The following is a 19086-nucleotide window of genomic DNA, read 5'->3' as shown; positions in this document are numbered from 1 at the left end:
CTGCAACACAAGCGCCCGGCTAGCTCAGTCGGTAGAGCATGGGACTCTTAATCCCAGGGTCGTGGGTTCGAGCCCCACGTTGGGCGAGGAGTTGTCTTTTATTTTTTTTTTTCATTTTTTTTCTCTTCTTTCACTTTTTTGGCCTCATTTTTGAAGGGTTCTCCGCGGAAAACGCCGCCTCAGCCCACCCTGACTGGGATCAGGGGCTCCCAGCCCCATCCAGCCTGACCTGGAACACCTCCAGGGATGGGGCAGCCACCACCACTCTGGGCAACCTGGGCCAGGGCCTCCCCACCCTCGTTGCGAAGAATTTCACCCTAACGTCTCATCTAAATCCTCCCCCTTCCAATTTAAAGCCATTCGCCCTCATCCTCTCGCTCCAGGCCCTTGTAAACAGTCCCTCCGCAGCTTTCCTGTAGCTCCCTTTGCGTACTGGAAGCTGCTCTAAGGTCTCCCTAGAGCTTCTCTTCTCCAGGCTGAACAACCCCAACTCTCTCAGCTTATTCTTGTAGCACAGTTGGTCTTCCAACTAGGTGATCTTATAATGTCTTTTCCAACCTAAATGATTCTGCGATTCCTTCTCTCTCCAACCCTCAAAGGACAGTGGGAATCGTGACAAAGCCAGATCAGCAGCAGGAGCAGCAGAATAGCAGCCTATGTGTTTGTTTTCCCACAGCAATGCTCCTTCTACGCAAAGTTATAACATCTCTATAAGCCTATTGATCAGCCAAAAGTCTCTAAATACAGTGTTCATATCCCAATGTACTTTCATTTCCCTTGAGCAAGGGGCTCTGTATTGCATTTTCATTTAGCACCTGTTGCTGTGGGACAACAAAACCCAGTATTTCTGATGGTGAGAAGGAGGGCAAAGACTTCTAAGCTCACAGCTCCATAAGAGATTTTCTCGCTTACATGGTTGAATTCTTTCTTGGAGGAGAGATACCAGGAGAGTGAGTAGCTCAGCACTACGTGACAAGTACAGGCAGCAGAGTTCTCTGCTAAAACTCAAGACCAGACAGTTTCCAGGAGAAATCCTGCTCCAGCACCTTTGCTAAACAGCCCCAAACCATTTCCTCACACGCGATTCAAGGGTGGAAATACTTTAATGCAGAATTTGGCAGAAAAGCCTCCGCCGGTGTTTCCCATAGTAGACTGCCCTTCATTCTTCTAAGTATATTTAAACCCCAAATATCTTAAAACACATTCTCTTACTGACAATGTCACTTACTGTACATATAAATAACACAGAACTCTGCAGGCTACAACTCATGACGGTGTAGAATTTCTTCAGGAGAAGACAAAACAGTGTAGCAGTTGCCAGAGTTAAGTTTTTAAACTATAACTGGACGTGGTTTTAAACAGCGTTAGTACCTACCACTATATTCCCACCCCAAACTTCCACAGTGTCCATGTTTAATAGTGTTACACACAAATTACTTAACACAAAAAAAAAAGGCGATGCATGGATGTCTGCTTGAAACAGATGAGAGGAATCCTTGCGTAATATTCAGGTGCTTATTTCTCAGTCGAAAAAGCCCTCTTCATCAGCGGTGGGGGTGCTTTTCCAACATCAAACATCATTTCCAGTGGAGGATTATTAAGACAGCACCAGTCAGGTATGCGGCCTGTCTGGCTGTAATATTCCTTGGACACGGACCGGCTCCCAAGGATGTCCTGAAGTGCTCCAAAAATGGCTCCTATATTATTGAGGAAAAAAATGCTGCATTAAATTGAGGTACTGAGTTTCTTCTATTTGTTTTCCATTCCCCAGCTATTCCCAAATAGCTTCCATTTATGTCCTTTGAAAGAAACCGAAAGCAAAGAATCGCCTGGGCTCTGCTGACAGCAAAACTGGGCTAGCTGATCTCCTTATGACAAACTTTCCTATGAGTTTTGAATTGAAGCACTTTAAATAAACTACTTTGAGTTTAATGGAATTCCCTTTACCCAAAAAAGGGTGTCAGACAATACCCCCAAGAGGTTTACAAGGCTGTGAGTGGATTCAGCCCTCAGCAGCTGACTGGCGCTGCCAGTGAAGGAAAGTATCAGAGGATTCAGTGCAGAGACATAGTTCTTATTTGATAAACCTAAAAGCAGACTCAAAAGTTTTTAAAAATAAAATTTACAGTTCAAAGCACATGGAAATAAAATTTACTTTGGCAGTTAAAGTCAGTTCCTCATATGGACTCAGCTCAGTCACTGAAATTTAGAAAAGCATGAATTCTTATCAACCTCAGAAATACCATCAAAGAGTTGCTCACAATGGGAAGACTTTCTTTTTCCTGAGCAATGTGCCAGGTGGCCAAGATGGCCAGCAACATCTTGGCTTCTATCAGAAATGCTGTGGCCAGCAGGAGCAGGGAAGTGATTGTGCCCATTTACTCGAGGCTGGGCAGGTCGCACCTCGAATCCTGGGTTCTGTTTTGGGCCCCTCAGCGCAAGAAAGACATCAAGTTGTTGAAGTGTGTCCAGAGCAGGGCAAGGGAGCTGGGGAAGGGGCTGGAGCACAGAGGTTATGGGGAGCAGCTGAAGGATCCGAGGTTGTTTAGCGTGGAGAAGAGGAGGCTGAGGGGAGACCTCATCACTCCCTACAGCTCCCTGAAAGGAGGTTCTAGCAAGGTGGGCTTTGGTCTCTTCTCACAAGTAACAAATAAGATGAGAGGAAATGGCCTCAAGTTGCACCGGGGAGGTTTAGATTGGATATTGGGAAAAATGTCTTCAATACAAGAGTGGGGAAGCATTGGAACAGGCTGTGCAGGGTAGTGATGGAGTCACCATACCCAGAGGTGTTAAAAATCATGTAGACGTGGCATTTCAGGACACGATTTAGTAAGCACAGTGGTGTTGGGCTGACAGGTGGACTGGGTGACCTTAGAGGTCTTATCCAACCTTAATGGTTCTATGAATCTAGTCTATGATTCACTGACAGCAACCAAAATCCACAGCAGAGTTGTTGTATTTGTTCCTGGCCCTTGGGAACAACCCAGGTAGCCTCCACCTCTCCCCAGCTGACAGCTCCTTAGTCAGTAATAAATTTGTTTTTCCAGCAAGTGGTTCTGCTCTGCCTCCTCGCTTTGCTGGTGCCACCGTATGGCAGTAGCCGCATCCTGCACTTGAGTCAACAACTACTCACCCACATTTCTGTTCCATATTGCACGTCACCTGCTCGGAGCTCCCATTCCCTGCTGCATCCTTCTGCCCGCCTAACGTCCCAAGGGAGCTTTACTCCACAAGGTCTTTTCCAGGAGGGCACAGCAATTTCACAGAGCCCCAGTGCAGCTTCATTTCAACAGCTCAGCTAAGCGTTACTGTTATTTACTCATCACAAATCCCACTAGGAAGGTTTGGTTTTCCCCTTTGTCCCTTCTCTTGACAGCAGCTTTCATTCTTACCTCCCAGCCAGGCCACGCAGTTGGGTTTGGCAGGCGGAGTGTGAATTCTGAAGGTTTTCGTGGCCAGCACTTCTTTGTACTTCGGTTTCTCTACCAGGTACCTGATTTCAGCCATGAGCCTGTGGAGGAATCCTGGCAACATTGCGGTGCCACCAATGACTACCAAGTTCTCTGCCAGCTGCTTCCTGGTGTCTATTGGACACTAATGCAAACGAGAATAAAAAAAACCTGCTTTTAACCACAGTTGTATGAACAAGCATTCAAAGGTCTGTTAGAAATTCAGTCTTTCTATGCACTCTGACTGCTGTTTTCTCATACTTAGCTCATATGTAACTGATGTAATTTTATTCCCCAGACTTTCCAAGAAAACCAGACTTAAGGAATTGCCCAGCCGAGGCTTATGTGAGCACACAGTGCATCTCTAATGCCCAGCAACTGAGACAGGCCACGGTGACAGAGGTTCCAGCAACAGTAATTCCCAGGAGTTCTGGGAGAAGATGTGCCAGAGAGGAGAAGCCTCAACCAGCACTCTCAGAGGGGGAAAACTGTGACCTATGAGACTGACTCTTTTTAGCTCCATGTGGGAGAAAGGGCCTATAAAAGTTTCAGTGGCAGAAAAGGTTTCTGCTGGATCTTGCCTCAAGCATCAGATGTTCCAAGCAGAAGACACAGAAGCATGAGAAAATCAAGCTTTGTCAATTCTGCCTCTTACAAACAGCTCTGCGCTATCCCTCTGAAACAAATTCCAGACCGCTGTGGTCCTCCTGCCCAGCAAAAGTAATTGGATGCTATTTATCACTTGTAAACGTAGCATTTGTCTTTCCTTTGGCCAAAAAGGGATGCAAGGTAAATGCTCAGAGGGCTCCAGGCACATTTTGTTCAAGAATTATCGATCTTGTTCAAGAATTATCGATCTTGTTCAAGAATTATCGATCTTGTTCAACGATTTGTTTCTACAAAGAATTCTCATTGAAAGGTTTGCCATGTCATCCAATCCTATGGCTCTCCAATAAATTATGTCTCAGCAAAGTAATTTAAACGGCATCAATAACTACAGCAAGTCAACCTTAATGAACATATGTACACCACCATATAATGAAAATTTCCATTTGTAGTGGTTTAGTAATCATTTTTTTCCTAAATATAATAAGAAATTAAATGTTTGTGTATGCCAAGACATTTTTCCATAATATAGCTAACATATTGCCTGTAATAGAGACGTCCAAACTAATTTCATTCTACCTTAGGTTAACAAGCAGCCTGCAGGACTCAAACTCTAACTCTTAGCAAACCACCTTGAAAAAAGAAGAAGCAGAACACCTCTGTCAGTTCTGTTTGAGCAGTGTAATTCCTGTAACGCCAGGTATGAGCTACTCCTGCATCATGACATACACAGAGCCTCGCCCTCAAACAAATGCAAGGCAGTTTATTACTTTTGCTGAGAGGCAAGCACCACGTTTCTTAGAAATCTCTCCTACACACGCTGCAGCCCAGCAAGGAGCAAGGAAACAACCACAGCACGGATGACACATGCTGATTTGGTACTCCACAGAATTTCGTCATGTGGCAGCACCCTAGGAGTCATCCAGTGCTGAACTTCTTCAACCCATCGCAGCCTGCAGCCACAGAATCACAGAATCACAGCATGGTTTTGGTTGGAAAAGACCTTTACGATCATCAAGTCCAACCATTGATCCAGCCCTACGAAGTCCACCACTAGACCATGTCCCCACATACAACATTTACTTGTCTTTTAGACACTCCAGGGATGGTGACTCAACCACCTCCCTGGGCAGCCTCTTCCAATGCTTGACAAGTCCTTCAGTAAAGAAATTCCTCCTAATATCTGGCCTAAATCTCCCCTGGTGTAGCTTGAGGCCTTTTACCAGGGAGAAGTGACTGACACCCACCTACAGCCTCCTTTCAGGTTGTTATAGAAAGGGATAAGGTGTCTCCTCAGCCTCCTTTTCTCCAGATTAAACAACCTCAGCTACTCTAGGAAGAGTTATTTGTAACCACAGGTTCTTCAAGGATGGAGGCATTCAATAAATGGTTTATAACATAGATACCTGAATGAGTGAATCTAAGATCAAAGTGGCAACAGAGGTCTCTTCATTATCCTGTTCAAACAGTATTTCCACAACAGAGTCTCTGTTGAAAAGAGAGGAAATGAATGTTAATGAGAAGCAATTCTATGCTCTGAACCAGCGTTTTGGAATGCAGGGCTGGAAAAAACTACAGACTCCCTTCTGACAGCACATCCTAGCTTGCTAAACCTGTCTCGGCATCATGTATTAATGTTCCAGTTCCATTTTCCCCATCCCTCCAATCTGTTTGCTCTCATCTTCATCTGTGAACTCTCTGGAGAAGCCAACACCTCTTATAATGGGCTTGCAAGGGTGCCCAGCACAAAGCCTTAATTTAAGAGATATTAAAAGCATACGCGTTTCATTAAAATTCAGTTTTATGAGAATTTATGTGCTTTTAGAGTTGAAAAGAGATCCTCCTAAAGAAAAATACTCTGCTGTGGTATTTCTCACCTGATGGGACCAACTACATGGAGGATCTTCTCTCCATCTAAAGGATAGTCCACATCTGGAGGCGGTGAAGGACGCTAGAAATAAAAACATACGTGTTTTGCTTTAGAGGCCAGAAAGGCTGCATCCACTTTGGAAGAGCAGGGTAAGCTTCATTCTCCACCCACCTCAGCACTGCCATCAATGTTGAACTTGGCTGCTTGGATCTTCAGTCCACGTTGGAGATCGCTCACAAAACAAGTGCGGACTTCATAAAAGAAAAGGAAGGGGTAGAGAAGAGGTTCTCTTGGATCTTTTTGTCACCAATACAGACAATAATAGTGCTTAATTTAGAGAAGAACATGCCCTTCAGGGCCTTGCTGGCCTGAGATATCATCAAATAAATGCAAAGAAAAATGGTCTCCGCACTTCAGCAGAGCTCAGATGCAATCTAGAACACGAGTTTAAATGAAGCTGACACTGCAACTGCGCTAGGGCAGACAAGATTTCTTTTCTCAGACAAACTGCATAAGACTTAAAGACAGAGGGGTGTTACTGATCATGCCTCCAGTTGCCATGAGGTGCCACCGTGGCTTCAAATGAGACATCGCTCGTCCTTTAAACAAGCTGTAATTATGGAATATTTTTCCTAGTGCAATTCTCCATCACCCCAAGAACTCCAGAGGGTTTTTTATTCCCCAGGCAACACTAAGGGAGCACAATTTCATTTGTATCCAAGCTGTTGGCATTATTTCTGCCAGACAGCAATAAATAAGCATATTATGAGTACCCTCTACACGAAAGGCTGTCACAAATGAACAATACAGAGGCAATCATAATTTCAATGCTAGCACATTATATCTGCTTCCAAAAGGCTGCATAAAAACAGAACTGATCAGAAAATTGTGTTCAAGTCCAGGAGTTAGAAAAGCAACTTCTATTTAACAAAGCACCAGAGGCATTTAAGTTACTTTGCATTTGACTGATCGATTTCTTGCCAATTTGGCCCAAGAGACATATATTAGGTACTATTTTTTATGATTATGTATATAGTTTTATGGATTTCTTCCCAGTTTGGCCCAAGAGACGTATATTAGTTGCTGTTTTCTATGATTTTTATATATAGTTTTATATCTGTTGCACGTGAAATATGACATCGGAATTCATCCAAGTTCTTCCCAAAGATAGAATCTGTTTTTTTCTGGTGTAAACGTGGTCCTTGACTCACCCTGTCCAATTAACATGCCAAAAAGTCTTTTATTCATACTTTGTTCGGGTTTCTTTTCCGCAAAATGGACTTGAGGGCAAATTGTGCCTTCCTAGTTAATATATGAACTAAATTAACTTAAAACATTCTTATGCCATGATGTTAAGACTGCTTAAATGCTGCATTTGCAAGCACAATCTATCTATCTAGATCTGCTAACACTAAGTCTCACACAGGGCACACATTGTACACATTCATACCTTAGAGCAGCCTTCCAGTACCTGAAGGGGCTACAAGAAAGCTGGGGAGGGACTGTTTAGAAGGGTGTGTAGTGATAGGACAAGAGGGAACGGCTTTAAATTGGAGGAGGGAAGATTTAGATTAGATATTAGGGCGAAATTCTTCACAATAAGGGTGGGGAGGCACTGGAACAGGTCGCCCAGAACAGTGGTGGCTGCCCCATCCCTGGAGGTGCTCAAGGCCAGGCTGGATGGGGCTTGGAGCCCCTGATCCAGTGGGAGGTGTCCCTGCCCGTGGCAGGAGGTGGAACTGGATGATCTTTAAGGTCGCTCCCAACACAAACCATTCTATGATTCTATGATCCGCAGCAACAAAATGTCAGCAGTTAAAAATACAACACGAAGTTAACCTGACCTGCAGACCACAAACTAGTGCAATACTCCTTCTGTGTTAGTCTACCAAACAGGTCTACGAGCTGTCTTAACAACACATAGGCTAAACCTGAAAGAGGGGTTCAACACGGTTTTGGGTTTGGTTTCAAAGAGGAAGAACACTGCAATCTCCTCTACTAGGTAAGAAATTTGGCAAATAGAGAAGATAGAATAAATTCCTACATGTAAAGTATTGCCCACTTGCTATTACCATGATCTACTGCACAATTTAATAACTAGAGTTTCATGAAGCAGAACATTTTACCTTTTATATCCTCTACTATGTCTTCTGGAACTGAGCCTGAAACAAAAAAAGCAACTCAGAACCAAAGCTTTTTAATTAGAAAGAGAATTTAAGAAGGAAACTAAGTTTAAACCATGTTACATTAAAGTTTTACTATGACAGCAGCGTTTAAATATTTCTAAGGAAGAAAGGCTATTAAGAACAGAAATAAAGTGTCTTCTCTCAAATAGACTGAAAAATTACCACAGAACTTTCACCTCAACCATCATTCAAATCTGCTGTTATGAGTGACTTACTATAAAACCAACAAAATTGTCACATATGGAGAAAGAAACAATCAGAGTAGATCATGTAAGATGCAGTGAATACTAAACTCATCTTATTCACTGTTGGTATTAATCCACTTTCCCCAGTGCAAATTCACAGAGCATATGTTCCACCAAACAGGCCTTACCCATCACAGATGGAAGGCTTTGTCCTTTGGCTGATCCTGTATCAACTGTGCACTGCTCCAGCAGCTGATATTCCAGCTCCCTAAAACACAGCACAATAACTAACTTAAAGACAGCTATTAACTCAGACTGATTCTCTGTACTATGCTTAAGAGACAGTATTTATTCCTTTCAGTTACGTTTTTCTAAATATAAATTGGAGCAGATCTGATTTCTGCAGCTTTTACTACATGAACAAAAGCCAGACAGTGGCAACTTGAAAAACTGGATGCTGTCACACAGCAATAGGGATGATTTAAGCCATGTTCAATAGGAGTCTTTGGTCATTAGGCAAAGATTAACTTTCACAAATAAATTATTGGTAACCTTGAACGTATAATTGTGAACTTACTTGTGGATAGCCTTTCCTCCCAAAGGCAGAGAACCCCAGCAGCTCAGAATCGGAATTCCCTCATATATCTACACGGCGATCAGGAAAGTCTCTCTTTTTTTTGGTCTGGATTCTCAATCTGTTGGAACCAAAAGCTTTTTTCCCCCGACATTCTCTTGCATTAGCTATTGGGAAAACTTCTCTGTGTTCTTCCTAACTGCTTCTCTCTATGCAAAGGCTGGTGTTAGGAGCCACTTACAAGTCCCACACCACCCTCCCCAAGTTTCCAGGAACACAGACAGCACGTTGGCTGTGAAAAGATTCCCCAAGCCATGATATCTCATGCTCAAAAGCTGGATTGGCTCATCTGTTCTTATCACATCCTATCACACTTAGAGTCTACGAAAACATCATCCTGTCACAAAAGCCTTACTGCATTTAATGTCATTTCTGTACTATTAAAGGATACAGGTAGCACTAAGCTTTCTGCATATCCACAGTCCAGCACCATGGCAGAATTGATCCCAAGGGTCAGCAGAGACATTAGATGACTTGGAGCAAACAAAACGGAAGGAACCTACATGGAAACCAAGAGGACACTTGACAAAAGAAGGGAAAAAGCCCAACACCCAAAGCACTGGTGCTTTCTCCAAGCATCATAACAAAAGTAAGCCCCAGATAACTATCCTGAGGCATCCATTTTAAATTTAGTTTTTATGGTAGTGTAGTAATGAACAAAATACCACAGGATTCTAATTTCTACATTCATTTTATCTGTCCTACATTTACCTTTTACTTCAGGAATAATGAATCTTGGAATGGGCTAGTAAGACAAGCAAGTAGTAACTACAGAACTCAGCTGAAGTCAGAAATCAGGTTTCTTATAGTCACTGTCACCAATAAGAAACTAAAGGAACTGAAACACGGCACTTGAAATGTTCTGCAAAGACTTGAAGCTGTGAACAAAGGTGCCATACATAAATCCCATAGAAGTGTGCCTTATAACAACCCATGGCTGCACACAAACTCACAGGAGAGGTGTTTAAAACTCTCTCCCCAAAGCAATGTGGAAATTCAAGCCAAAATTACATGAGAATTACTTCCTTCTCCCAGAATTCCATACATGTTTCCTAGATAGCAACACAGAATCATAAGGTTGGAAAAGACCTTAGAGATCATCAACTCCAACCGTGTCTGTCTACTACTAAATCATGACCCCAAGCACCTCATCTACCCGCCTTTTAAACACCTCCAGGGATGGTGACTCCACCATCTCCCTAGGCAGCCTCTGCCAGTGCCTGATGACCCTTTCTGTGAAGAAATTTTTCCTAATGTCCAATTTAAACTTCCCCTGACGCACCTTGAGGCCATTCCCTCTTGTCCTATCACCCATCACTTGGGAGAAGAGACCAACACTCAGCTCTCTACAACCTCCTTTTAGGTAGTTGTAGAGAGCAATAAGGTCTCCCCACAGCCTCTTCTGCTTCAACAGTTCCTTTAATGAATATCACACCACAAAATGTGAATGGAATGAGCTGTTTCAATAAATCCTGATATTTTGGTGAAGCACTGACACAGGTTGCCCAGAGAAGTAGTGGAGGCCCCATCCCTGGAAACATTCAAGGTCAGGTTGGATGGGGATCTTAGCAACCTGATAGCGTTGAGGATGTCCCTGTTCCAGCAGGGAGTCGGATGGGATGACCTTCATGGCCCCTTCCAACCAAAGGCATTCTGTGAGTCAATGCTCTACCCCAGAGATTCTGGTTAAAATACTGACTTTGTATTATTATGTTCTTTGCACCAAATGGAAATACTAGAGAGAGAATTAACCTCCAATCAGCATTATCTGGCTTCTTAAAAAGTTACAAAGTCTCTCAATCCAAATATGACCTTCCAGGTCACCAGTCATTTTCAAGAACCAATTTTGCATGAGAGTGTTTTATCTGAGACATTTTTTCCCTGTAAAGGGACTACAGAAAAAAGACTCTAAGTCATTTAAATCTTTCAGCAATTTCAAGCAATCAGAAAAAAATTATCATCAATAGGGGGAAAGAATTATGCAGACATTTAAGATTATTTGGTAAACAAGAAGAATCTTGTTTAAGATTATTTGGTAAACTGTATTGTAGAAGAAGCGAGAAGTACTGCAGACAAACTAGTTTCATCACTTCTTAATAGAAGAACCTTAACCTTTGTTCTATCTGAACTGAAGAAGTACGGAATCACCTTCTGAAACATTTTGTTAGAACTAAGCAAGGGTTACGTTTAGATTTTTCTTCAAAAAGACTGATAAGGCAGAGCAGATAATAAATCTCAGGTAAGCTCTTCTGTAAATGAGCACAGTCAGAGGCGAGACCACATGCTAGGCAAAGATATTGATGCTGGTAGAAGTCAGGCAATTTGCTGACAGAGCACTAAAAAGTGTTTAAATATAAATTCTAGCTTCAGGCAGCGCTCGATGGGGATTATTGGCTCTGTCTGGAACAGCCTGATGCGAGATGTATTTCTGTACAAGCCACAGAAAGCTTTCGGATTCTTGTTAATAGCTCCTGTTTTGTGGCCTCAGGAAGAGTCAGAATGGAGCAAAAATGGCCCTCAGGCTGATCTCCAAGCCCTGCTTCCCCAGACGACCATCAGTTGTTTTCCATCTTCTTTATGCCACTCTCATTCTTTGGGCATTATTTTCATGTCTTTGTCTACATCTGGTAGTGACTGTAAGTAATATTTCTACTGATGAGTGCTACGTTGAGCACACAGGGTAGTTAGGTCAAACACGTACCTCAAAGTGCTTGAAAAGGACCCTGGTGAGGGTGTCCCTGAAGTGTGAAGGGCACAAGACAGATTCTATGATCACAACACGCCGGTCTCTGGGATTCACCAGCAGGTGTCTAAAAAAGGCAAGGTGTGTAAAATGAAATAAGCTTAAGCATAGGTTGTGAGGCTTACCTTATTGTCATATTCAATTCCCCTCAAAAATCAAAAAAATCTGCATTTATAGAGCATTTTCTAGAGCAGATCCCAAAAAACTTAAAAAAAAATTCCAACATCTCAGAAAAAGAAAGTCAGGAAACTGAGTTACAGAAAACAAGTCACAGAGCTATCTGCCAGCAGGCTGTAGTTCTGAATAGCTGTGATACATTTCTAAATCAATACTAAGATATGCAAAAATAGATGTGCAAAATAGCCAGTGGTGTCTTGTCTAGTGTCAGACAGTGCATCCATAAAAGAGGAATAATGATGACACAGATCTCCTGATTTCAGTGAAAAAGGACAGGATTGTCCCGATTTCAATTACAAAATGATGATCAAGGACAGAAAAAACCCACTACAAACCCATACCAGAAGATCTGAGGCACAGAAATTAAGTCCTCATTTCCCTGTGTCAGGTGATGGATTTTACAGTGTAAAAATAAGGACTGGAAGTAAAAAGACAAAATCCAAGTTCATTATTCACTGATGGTACTAAAAATATAATAGAGATGTATTACTGAAGTACAAATTTTCCACAGGTAAAGATGACTCCTTCCAAATCGCTGTCACGCGAAGAACGTTCTGCACCGATATAAGATGAGCTTCAGCCCTATCAAAATCCAAACAACTCCTGAGGTAATGGCTTTCCCCTATCACATCCCTTATCAGTGCTACAGTTAAAAGGACAGTAACGCTCTGTAACACAACGTGAACCTCAGCACTAAATTTCTCCTGTGAGGACACAGGCAGCCACTAGCAAAATCTTGGTTTTGTTTTCTTATTCAATGAGACAGCAGTTTCCAGGCACACTCCTAACACCTCAGAGTCACAGGAGGCTTGAATAACAAGCATCCAAGGATCTCTTACCTGAAATACAGCATATGAATAAATTCCTTCAGATACGAATACAGCTCTTCCGTATTAATATTATACTGAACGACTTTGACAGGCTGGAAAGTAAAAATATCCACAGTCAGCTTAAATAACAGGTATTGATTACATAAATTATATCTGAACATATATAATCTGACACAGATAAAGAAATACCCACTCCTGACTGATGTGACTGATTCGCCCTGCGTCCTCAGCAATGTATCTCAAAGTCATAAACCCCGTAACTAAACTCCAGAGTTTATTAACAACTACAGGAAAGCTGGGGAGGGGCTCTTGGTCAGGGAGTGCAGGGACAGGATAAGGGAAAAGAGCTTTAAGCTGAAAGAGGAGAAATTGAGATGAGATCTTAGGAAGAAATGTTTTGCTGTGAGGGTGGGGAGGCCCTGGCCCAGGTTGCCCAGAGAAGTGGTGGCTGCCCCATCCCTGGAGGTGTTCAAGACCAGGTTGGATGGGGCTTGGAGCCCCTGATCCCATGGGAGTTGTCCCTGCCCACGGCAGGGGGATGGAACTCGATGGGCTTTAAGGTCCCTTCCAACTCAAACCGTTCTATGATCCTATGTTAGTTCTTCATGCCGTTAACTTATGCCAACGTTCATTTTCCAAAGAAAACCCAACCCATAGCTCTGCAAAGAAATATCTCAATAACTGCCCCAAACATAAGCTGCAGGGCTGATGAGCACCAATTAACATTAATGTTGGTATCACTGAGTTGTATCGAGTCACAATCTTTTACTAGCAGCAGTTGTAACACAGTGACAAATAATTTATGATGGACAGAAAACATATCTGTAAGTTCCTTCTAAAAGGAACACATCAAAAGTTGTAAAAGCAAAACATTTCAGGTGGAAGAGGTTACCTTAGCAACATTGGGTTTCTTTATTTCACTAGGAATAATACATCTTGGTCCCGTTTCTCCTGCAAAACCACACCTACGAGAAAACATTGAAAAGCTTATCAATAAGTTGCTCTTTAACGTATTGGGTCTGGAAAACATTAAAGCAAAATTAATTAAGAGATATTTCTGTGACTGCAAAGAGGTGTTTTGCACAGAGCTCTTCTTTCCATCCATTTTGAATGAGAAAGATATCATATCTTATCATATCATTGAATCCCTCTAAGCTGCAGCAAACACAAGTTTTCTTCACTCCATAGGGATTGTAACACCCAGCACTGATGTGCCTCCTGCTTCCCACTGGGTACAATTTTCTGCCCACCTGCAGAACCTTCCTTAGTGCCTATTAAATGGAGGAACGGAAACAACCTCTCTGTCTCCTCCCCACAGGCTCAGACTTTTCACCGAAATTCTCAGTAAACAGAGGCAAGATTAAGCTGCCCTATTCTCATATTCTGTGACGTTTATTTAGAAGAAACAAGAGAAAAAGACTTAACAACAATGACCATGCAGGTCCTGTTTCACTACTAACGAGCATCATTCCAGCAACGCTTTTTTCCTGTTTAATACTTTGAAATGCATTCACTTTATGGGCATCCCAGGGGATTTAAGGCATTACTACTTGGTTTAGTAGCAGACAGGTACGGTTGGACTCAATGATCTCTGAAGTCTTTTCCAACCAAATGATTCTACAATTCAAAATGACTGGTTACTACTCAGGATTCCTGAGGAAACACAAGGACTCTGCATCCAACTTGCATGTGATATAACAAAACCAGCAGCAACTCTGAAACAAACTTTTTGGAGACCCATTTGATTGAGGGATGGAAAAACAGGGTGGGGAAAAAGGAGCACGGGGCGAAGACGAAGACAGAGAAGGAAAAAGAGGAGTTCAGAGGGACCTGGACAGGCTGTAGGAGTGGGCCTGTGCGAACCTCATGAGGTTCAACAAGGCCAAGTGAAAGGTCCTACACTTGGGTCGGGGCAATCCCCGATTTCAATACAGGCTGGGGATAATGTGATTGAGAGCTGCCCTGCAGAGAAGGACTTGGGGTGCTGGTCGATGAGGTCGACGTGAGCTGGCAATGTGCACTTGCAGCCCAGAAGGCCAATCGTGTCCTGGGCTGCATCAAAAGCAGCGTGGCCAGTAGGTCGAGGGAGGGGATTCTGCCCCTCTATTCCTCTTTTGTGAGACCTCATCTGGAGTCCCGTGCCCAGTTCTGGAATCCTCAACATAAGAAAGATATGGAACTATTGGAAGCGGTCCAGAGGAGGGCAAGAAAGAATATTAGAGGCGCGGACCACCTCCCATACGAGAACAGGCTCAGAGAGTTGGGGTTGTTCAGTCGGTAAAAGAGAATACTCCAAGGAGACCTTATAGAGACCTTCCAGTACCTGAAGGGACTACAAGAAAGATGTGGAGGAACTGTTTACAAAGGTTTGTAGTGATAGGACGAGAGGTAATGGGCATAAACTGGAGAGGGGCAGGTTTAGGCTAAACATAAGGAGGAATTTCTTCACCATAAGAGTGGTGAGACACTGGAGCAGGTTGACAAAAGAAGCTGTGGCTGCCCCATCCCTGGAGGTGTTCAAGGCCAGGTTGGATGGGCCTTGGGCAGCCTGAGCTAGTGGGAGGTGTCCCTGCCCATGGCAGGAGGTGGGACTGGATGGGCTTTGAGGTCCCTTCCAACCCAAACTATTCTATGATTCTTTTTATGAAAGAGAAGTGGACAGAGTGTGGGGAAAGAGGGAGAGAAAGAAAGGGGAAAAAAGAAGGGGAGAAAAGGGCAGGGAAGGGGGGGAAGAGGCGATGAGAGAACGGGGGGAACCCTCTCTCCCCTCCATTACTCATCCCAAGAGCAGCCCCCGCCCCGCAGCCGCCACACCGGCCTCGCGGCGAACCCCGTCGCGACAGAGCAGGGCGGGGAGCGCGGCGCCACTCACTTGGTGAAGGCCTCGCCCAGGTCTATCACCACCGCCGTCTTCTCCCCGCCGCTGCCCAGCCCCTCGTACAGCGGCATCGCGGCCTCCCTGCCCCTCAGCCCCGGGGGCCTTCCCTGCGCCCGGCGCGCCGCCAGGGGGCCTTGCGTGACGCGCGCCGCCGAGAGCTGCCCGCGCCACTGCCTGTCGGCGGGAGTGCCCGCCCGAGTGTGGGTGCCCGCGCGAGTGCCTGTCCGAAACCCCATCTCGTGTGTAACCTAATGAATCGCAGAGTGGGTTGGGTTGGAAGGGACCTCAAAGCGCATCCAGTTCCACCCCCTCCCACTGGATCAGGCTGCTCCAAGCCCCATCCAACCTGGCCTTCAGCACCTCCAGGGATGGGATCCACAGTTTCCCTGGACAACCTGTTCCAGTGCCTCACCCTCTCATCATTAAGAATTTCTTCCTAATGTCTAATCTAAATCTTCTCCCCGCTCCAATTTAAAGCCATCCCCCCTCGTCCTGTCATAGAATCATAGAATCATAGAATAACCAGGTTGGAAGAGACCCACCGGATCATCCAGTCCAATCATTCCTATCAAACACTAAACCATGTCCCTCAGCACCTCGTCCACCCGTCCCTTAAACACCTCCAGGGAAGGTGACTCAACCCCCTCCCTGGGCAGCCTCTGCCAGTGCCCAATGACCCTTTCTGTGAAAAATTTTTTCCTAATGTCCAGCCTGAACCTCCGCTGGCGGAGCTTGAGGCCATTCCCTCTTGTCCTGTCCCCTGTCACTTGGGAGAAGAGCCCAGCTCCCTCCTCTCCACAACCTCCTTTCAGGTAGTTGTAGAGAGCAATGAGGTCTCCCCTCAGCCTCCTCTTCTCCAGGCTAAACACCCCCAGCTCTCTCAGCCGTTCCTCATAAGGCCTGTTCTCCAGCCCCTTCATCAGCTTTGTTGCTCTTCTCTGGACTCGCTCCAGAGCCTCAACATCCTTCTTGTGGTGAGGGGCCCACAACTGAACACAGGATTCGAGGAGCGGTCTCACCAGTGCCGAGTCCAGAGGGAGGATAACCTCCCTGGCCCTGCTGGTCACGCCGTTTCTGATCCAAGCCAAGATGCCATTGGCCTTCTTGGCCACCTGGGCACACTGCTGGCTCATGTTCAGTTGCTGTCAACCAACACCCCCAGGACACTCCATGTCACTCCATGTGCTTGTCAATAGTCCCTCCCCAGTTTTGTTGTAGCCCCTTCAGGTGCTGGAACTCAGCATGTTCTGTAGTTGATCGACTCAGGGCTGAAAAGCGTGTGATGAAACAAGAAGGACGTCAGATAGGGAGAATTCGTGATTTAAAGATGACCTGGAGGACATCCTTATCCTGACAAAGGATGTGGAAACCTAATAAGCAACTTTTTGTCAAAGTAGGATTGCGCAACGTAATTGTTAACAGAAATTAATAAAAAGAAACTCCTGAAACAAAGCACATATTTTGTGAACACCTCCAGGGATTGTGACTCTGCCACTCTCTCAGTAAAGAAATATTTCCCAATATCCAAACTAAACTTCCCCTGGCACAACTTGAGGCCATTTCCTCTCGCCCAGTCCCTTGTTACTTGGAAGAGATGAAAACTCACCTCGCTACAACCTCCTTTCAGGTAGTTGTAGAGAGCAATGAGGTCTCCCCTCAGCCTCCTCTTTCCCAGGCTAAACACTCCCAGGTCCCTCAGCCACCTCTCATAACCCTTGTTCTCCAGCCCCTTCCCCAGCTCCGTTCCCTTCTCTGGACACACTCCAGCCCCTCAATGTCCTCCTTGGAGTGAGGGGCCTGAAACCGAACGTAGGATTTGTGGAGGTCTGGACTTCCATAGCCACAGAGCCACACCACAAGAAACATTTCATGAAGTTTGTGGGAGCGCTGTGTTGCCTCCAACCCTCATGAAACAAGAGGCTGTTGAAACTAGAATCTTAATTCAGTTTTGCAGCAAAGAAAAGGGACAGGACAAGAGGGAATGGCCTCAAGCTCCACCAGGGGAGATTTAGGCTGGACATTAGGAAAAAATTCTTCACCGAAAGGGTCATTGGGCACTGTCAGAGGCTGCCCAGGGAGGTGGTTGAGTCACCTTCCCTGGAGGTGTTTAAGGCACAGGTGGACAAGGTGCTAAGGGGCATGGGTTAGTGTTTGATAGGAATGGTTGGACTGGATGATCCGGTGGGTCTTTTCCAACCTGGTTATTCTATGATTCTATGATTCTATGAAAAGCTGTGTTTGTGTGCAAGCGTGTATGTGCCTACATAACACAATTTTAATCCAGTGTTGAGGTTTTAACCCCATCAAGGTTAGGAAACGTTAAGTTTTTCTAAACAAACCTTGTCTCTGCATTACAGCTAAATGTCAGGTCTGCTACAGGTGAGGTCAGTCGGCACTTGTCTACAAGTGAGTTATTCAAAGTGCCTGAAATCCACAGCCTTGCTTGGATGGTGTTGACATTTTGGTCTGTACCTGCCGTGTCATGAAAGCCTCTTGGCATGAGTTAGTGGGAATGGGTACTACAGTGAAGGAAGGAATAAATTATGTTAAGGGAATTAATTAGCTTAAGTGATAATAAGAATAATAACAATAAGACTCATGTCTTGGCCAGCTTGCAGTTAGAGAGAATGTGGTTGTAACAGGAGTTTAACTTGTTGATTAGTAGAAACAAGGAACAAATCAAGTCTGGATAGAACAGTCCCGGAGCAGGAACAAAGGACAGACCCTAGCTCACCAAGAGGACACAGTGAGGAAGGAGATAAGATAAAGAGGCTTCTGAAGACATGAAGAAACTGTGATGTGCATACAAGAGTGGGTGAAAAACAACAGACATGTAACATGTCCAGGGAGGGGGTTGAGTCACCTTCCCTGGAGTGGTTTAAGGCACAGGTGGACGAGTTGCTGAGGGACATGGTTTAGTGTTTGATAGGAATGGTTGGACTCGATGATCTGGTGGGTCTCTTCCAACCTGGTGATTCTATGATTCTATGTTTCCAGGAATCTATATGAATACTTATGTTTAACTAGTATGTCATATAAGCAGTCTCAGTAGTTGGACCTATTAGGTGGAATACCCCATCTGTACCCCAGTGCTGTCTATTAAAAGAATACCTGCTTAATAATCAAATTGGCATTGATTTTTGAGTTTGGCTTTTCACAGCATCAACAGGTGTGGATGGAGAGTTATCCAAAAGACTGCAGAGAGAAGTATGTGCTCAAAGGCAGCATGTGGAAGTCCCTGAAGAATGAATGAGCTTCACAGGCTAGCAATCCTGCTGAATCTGCCACAAATAAGCTTGGGGGGTTTGCTGCATCTGTGCAAAGACTCCAGCATCAGCAATGGGCTGTCCAGTTTCGGCTGCATCCGCAAAGGTGGTGGCTGCTGGATGGTGAGAGAGATGAGGATTATATATATATATATATGCCAGATAAAACAAGGCACTCTTTGAGCAGCTTTGGGAATACCCACCTAGAAGCCACTGCTGTGTCAGTATGAGCCTCTGTCTCTGGGTGAACAGCTGGGGCTGG

At 44.5% G+C, this 19086-nt stretch overlaps 1 protein-coding gene and 1 non-coding gene across 2 annotated transcripts; one reads left to right on the top strand and one right to left on the bottom strand.

The window, feature by feature from the left end:
• The first annotated feature begins 13 nt into the window (after positions 1-13).
• Positions 14-86, top strand: TRNAK-CUU (transfer RNA lysine (anticodon CUU)). Its single transcript has one exon. It is a non-coding gene; the product is annotated as a tRNA-Lys (tRNA).
• A 998-nt stretch (positions 87-1084) lies between these two features.
• Positions 1085-15677, bottom strand: ACTR10 (actin related protein 10). Its single transcript, XM_069856887.1, has 13 exons — positions 15553-15677; positions 13573-13645; positions 12690-12772; positions 11632-11740; positions 9322-9429; positions 8874-8941; positions 8485-8564; positions 8052-8087; positions 6097-6176; positions 5933-6006; positions 5462-5543; positions 3393-3594; positions 1085-1697 (listed from the first exon to the last, which is right to left on the bottom strand). Exons 1-13 carry the CDS (start codon positions 15627-15629, stop codon positions 1516-1518), a joined length of 1254 nt encoding a protein of 417 aa, XP_069712988.1. The 5' UTR covers positions 15630-15677; the 3' UTR covers positions 1085-1515.
• Positions 15678-19086: the final 3409 nt, after the last annotated feature.

The sequence above is a fragment of the Phaenicophaeus curvirostris genome, chromosome 5 (genome assembly GCF_032191515.1).
Source record: "Phaenicophaeus curvirostris isolate KB17595 chromosome 5, BPBGC_Pcur_1.0, whole genome shotgun sequence".
NCBI lineage: Eukaryota > Metazoa > Chordata > Aves > Cuculiformes > Cuculidae > Phaenicophaeus > Phaenicophaeus curvirostris.
This window is presented reverse-complemented; position numbering and strand designations above follow the sequence as displayed.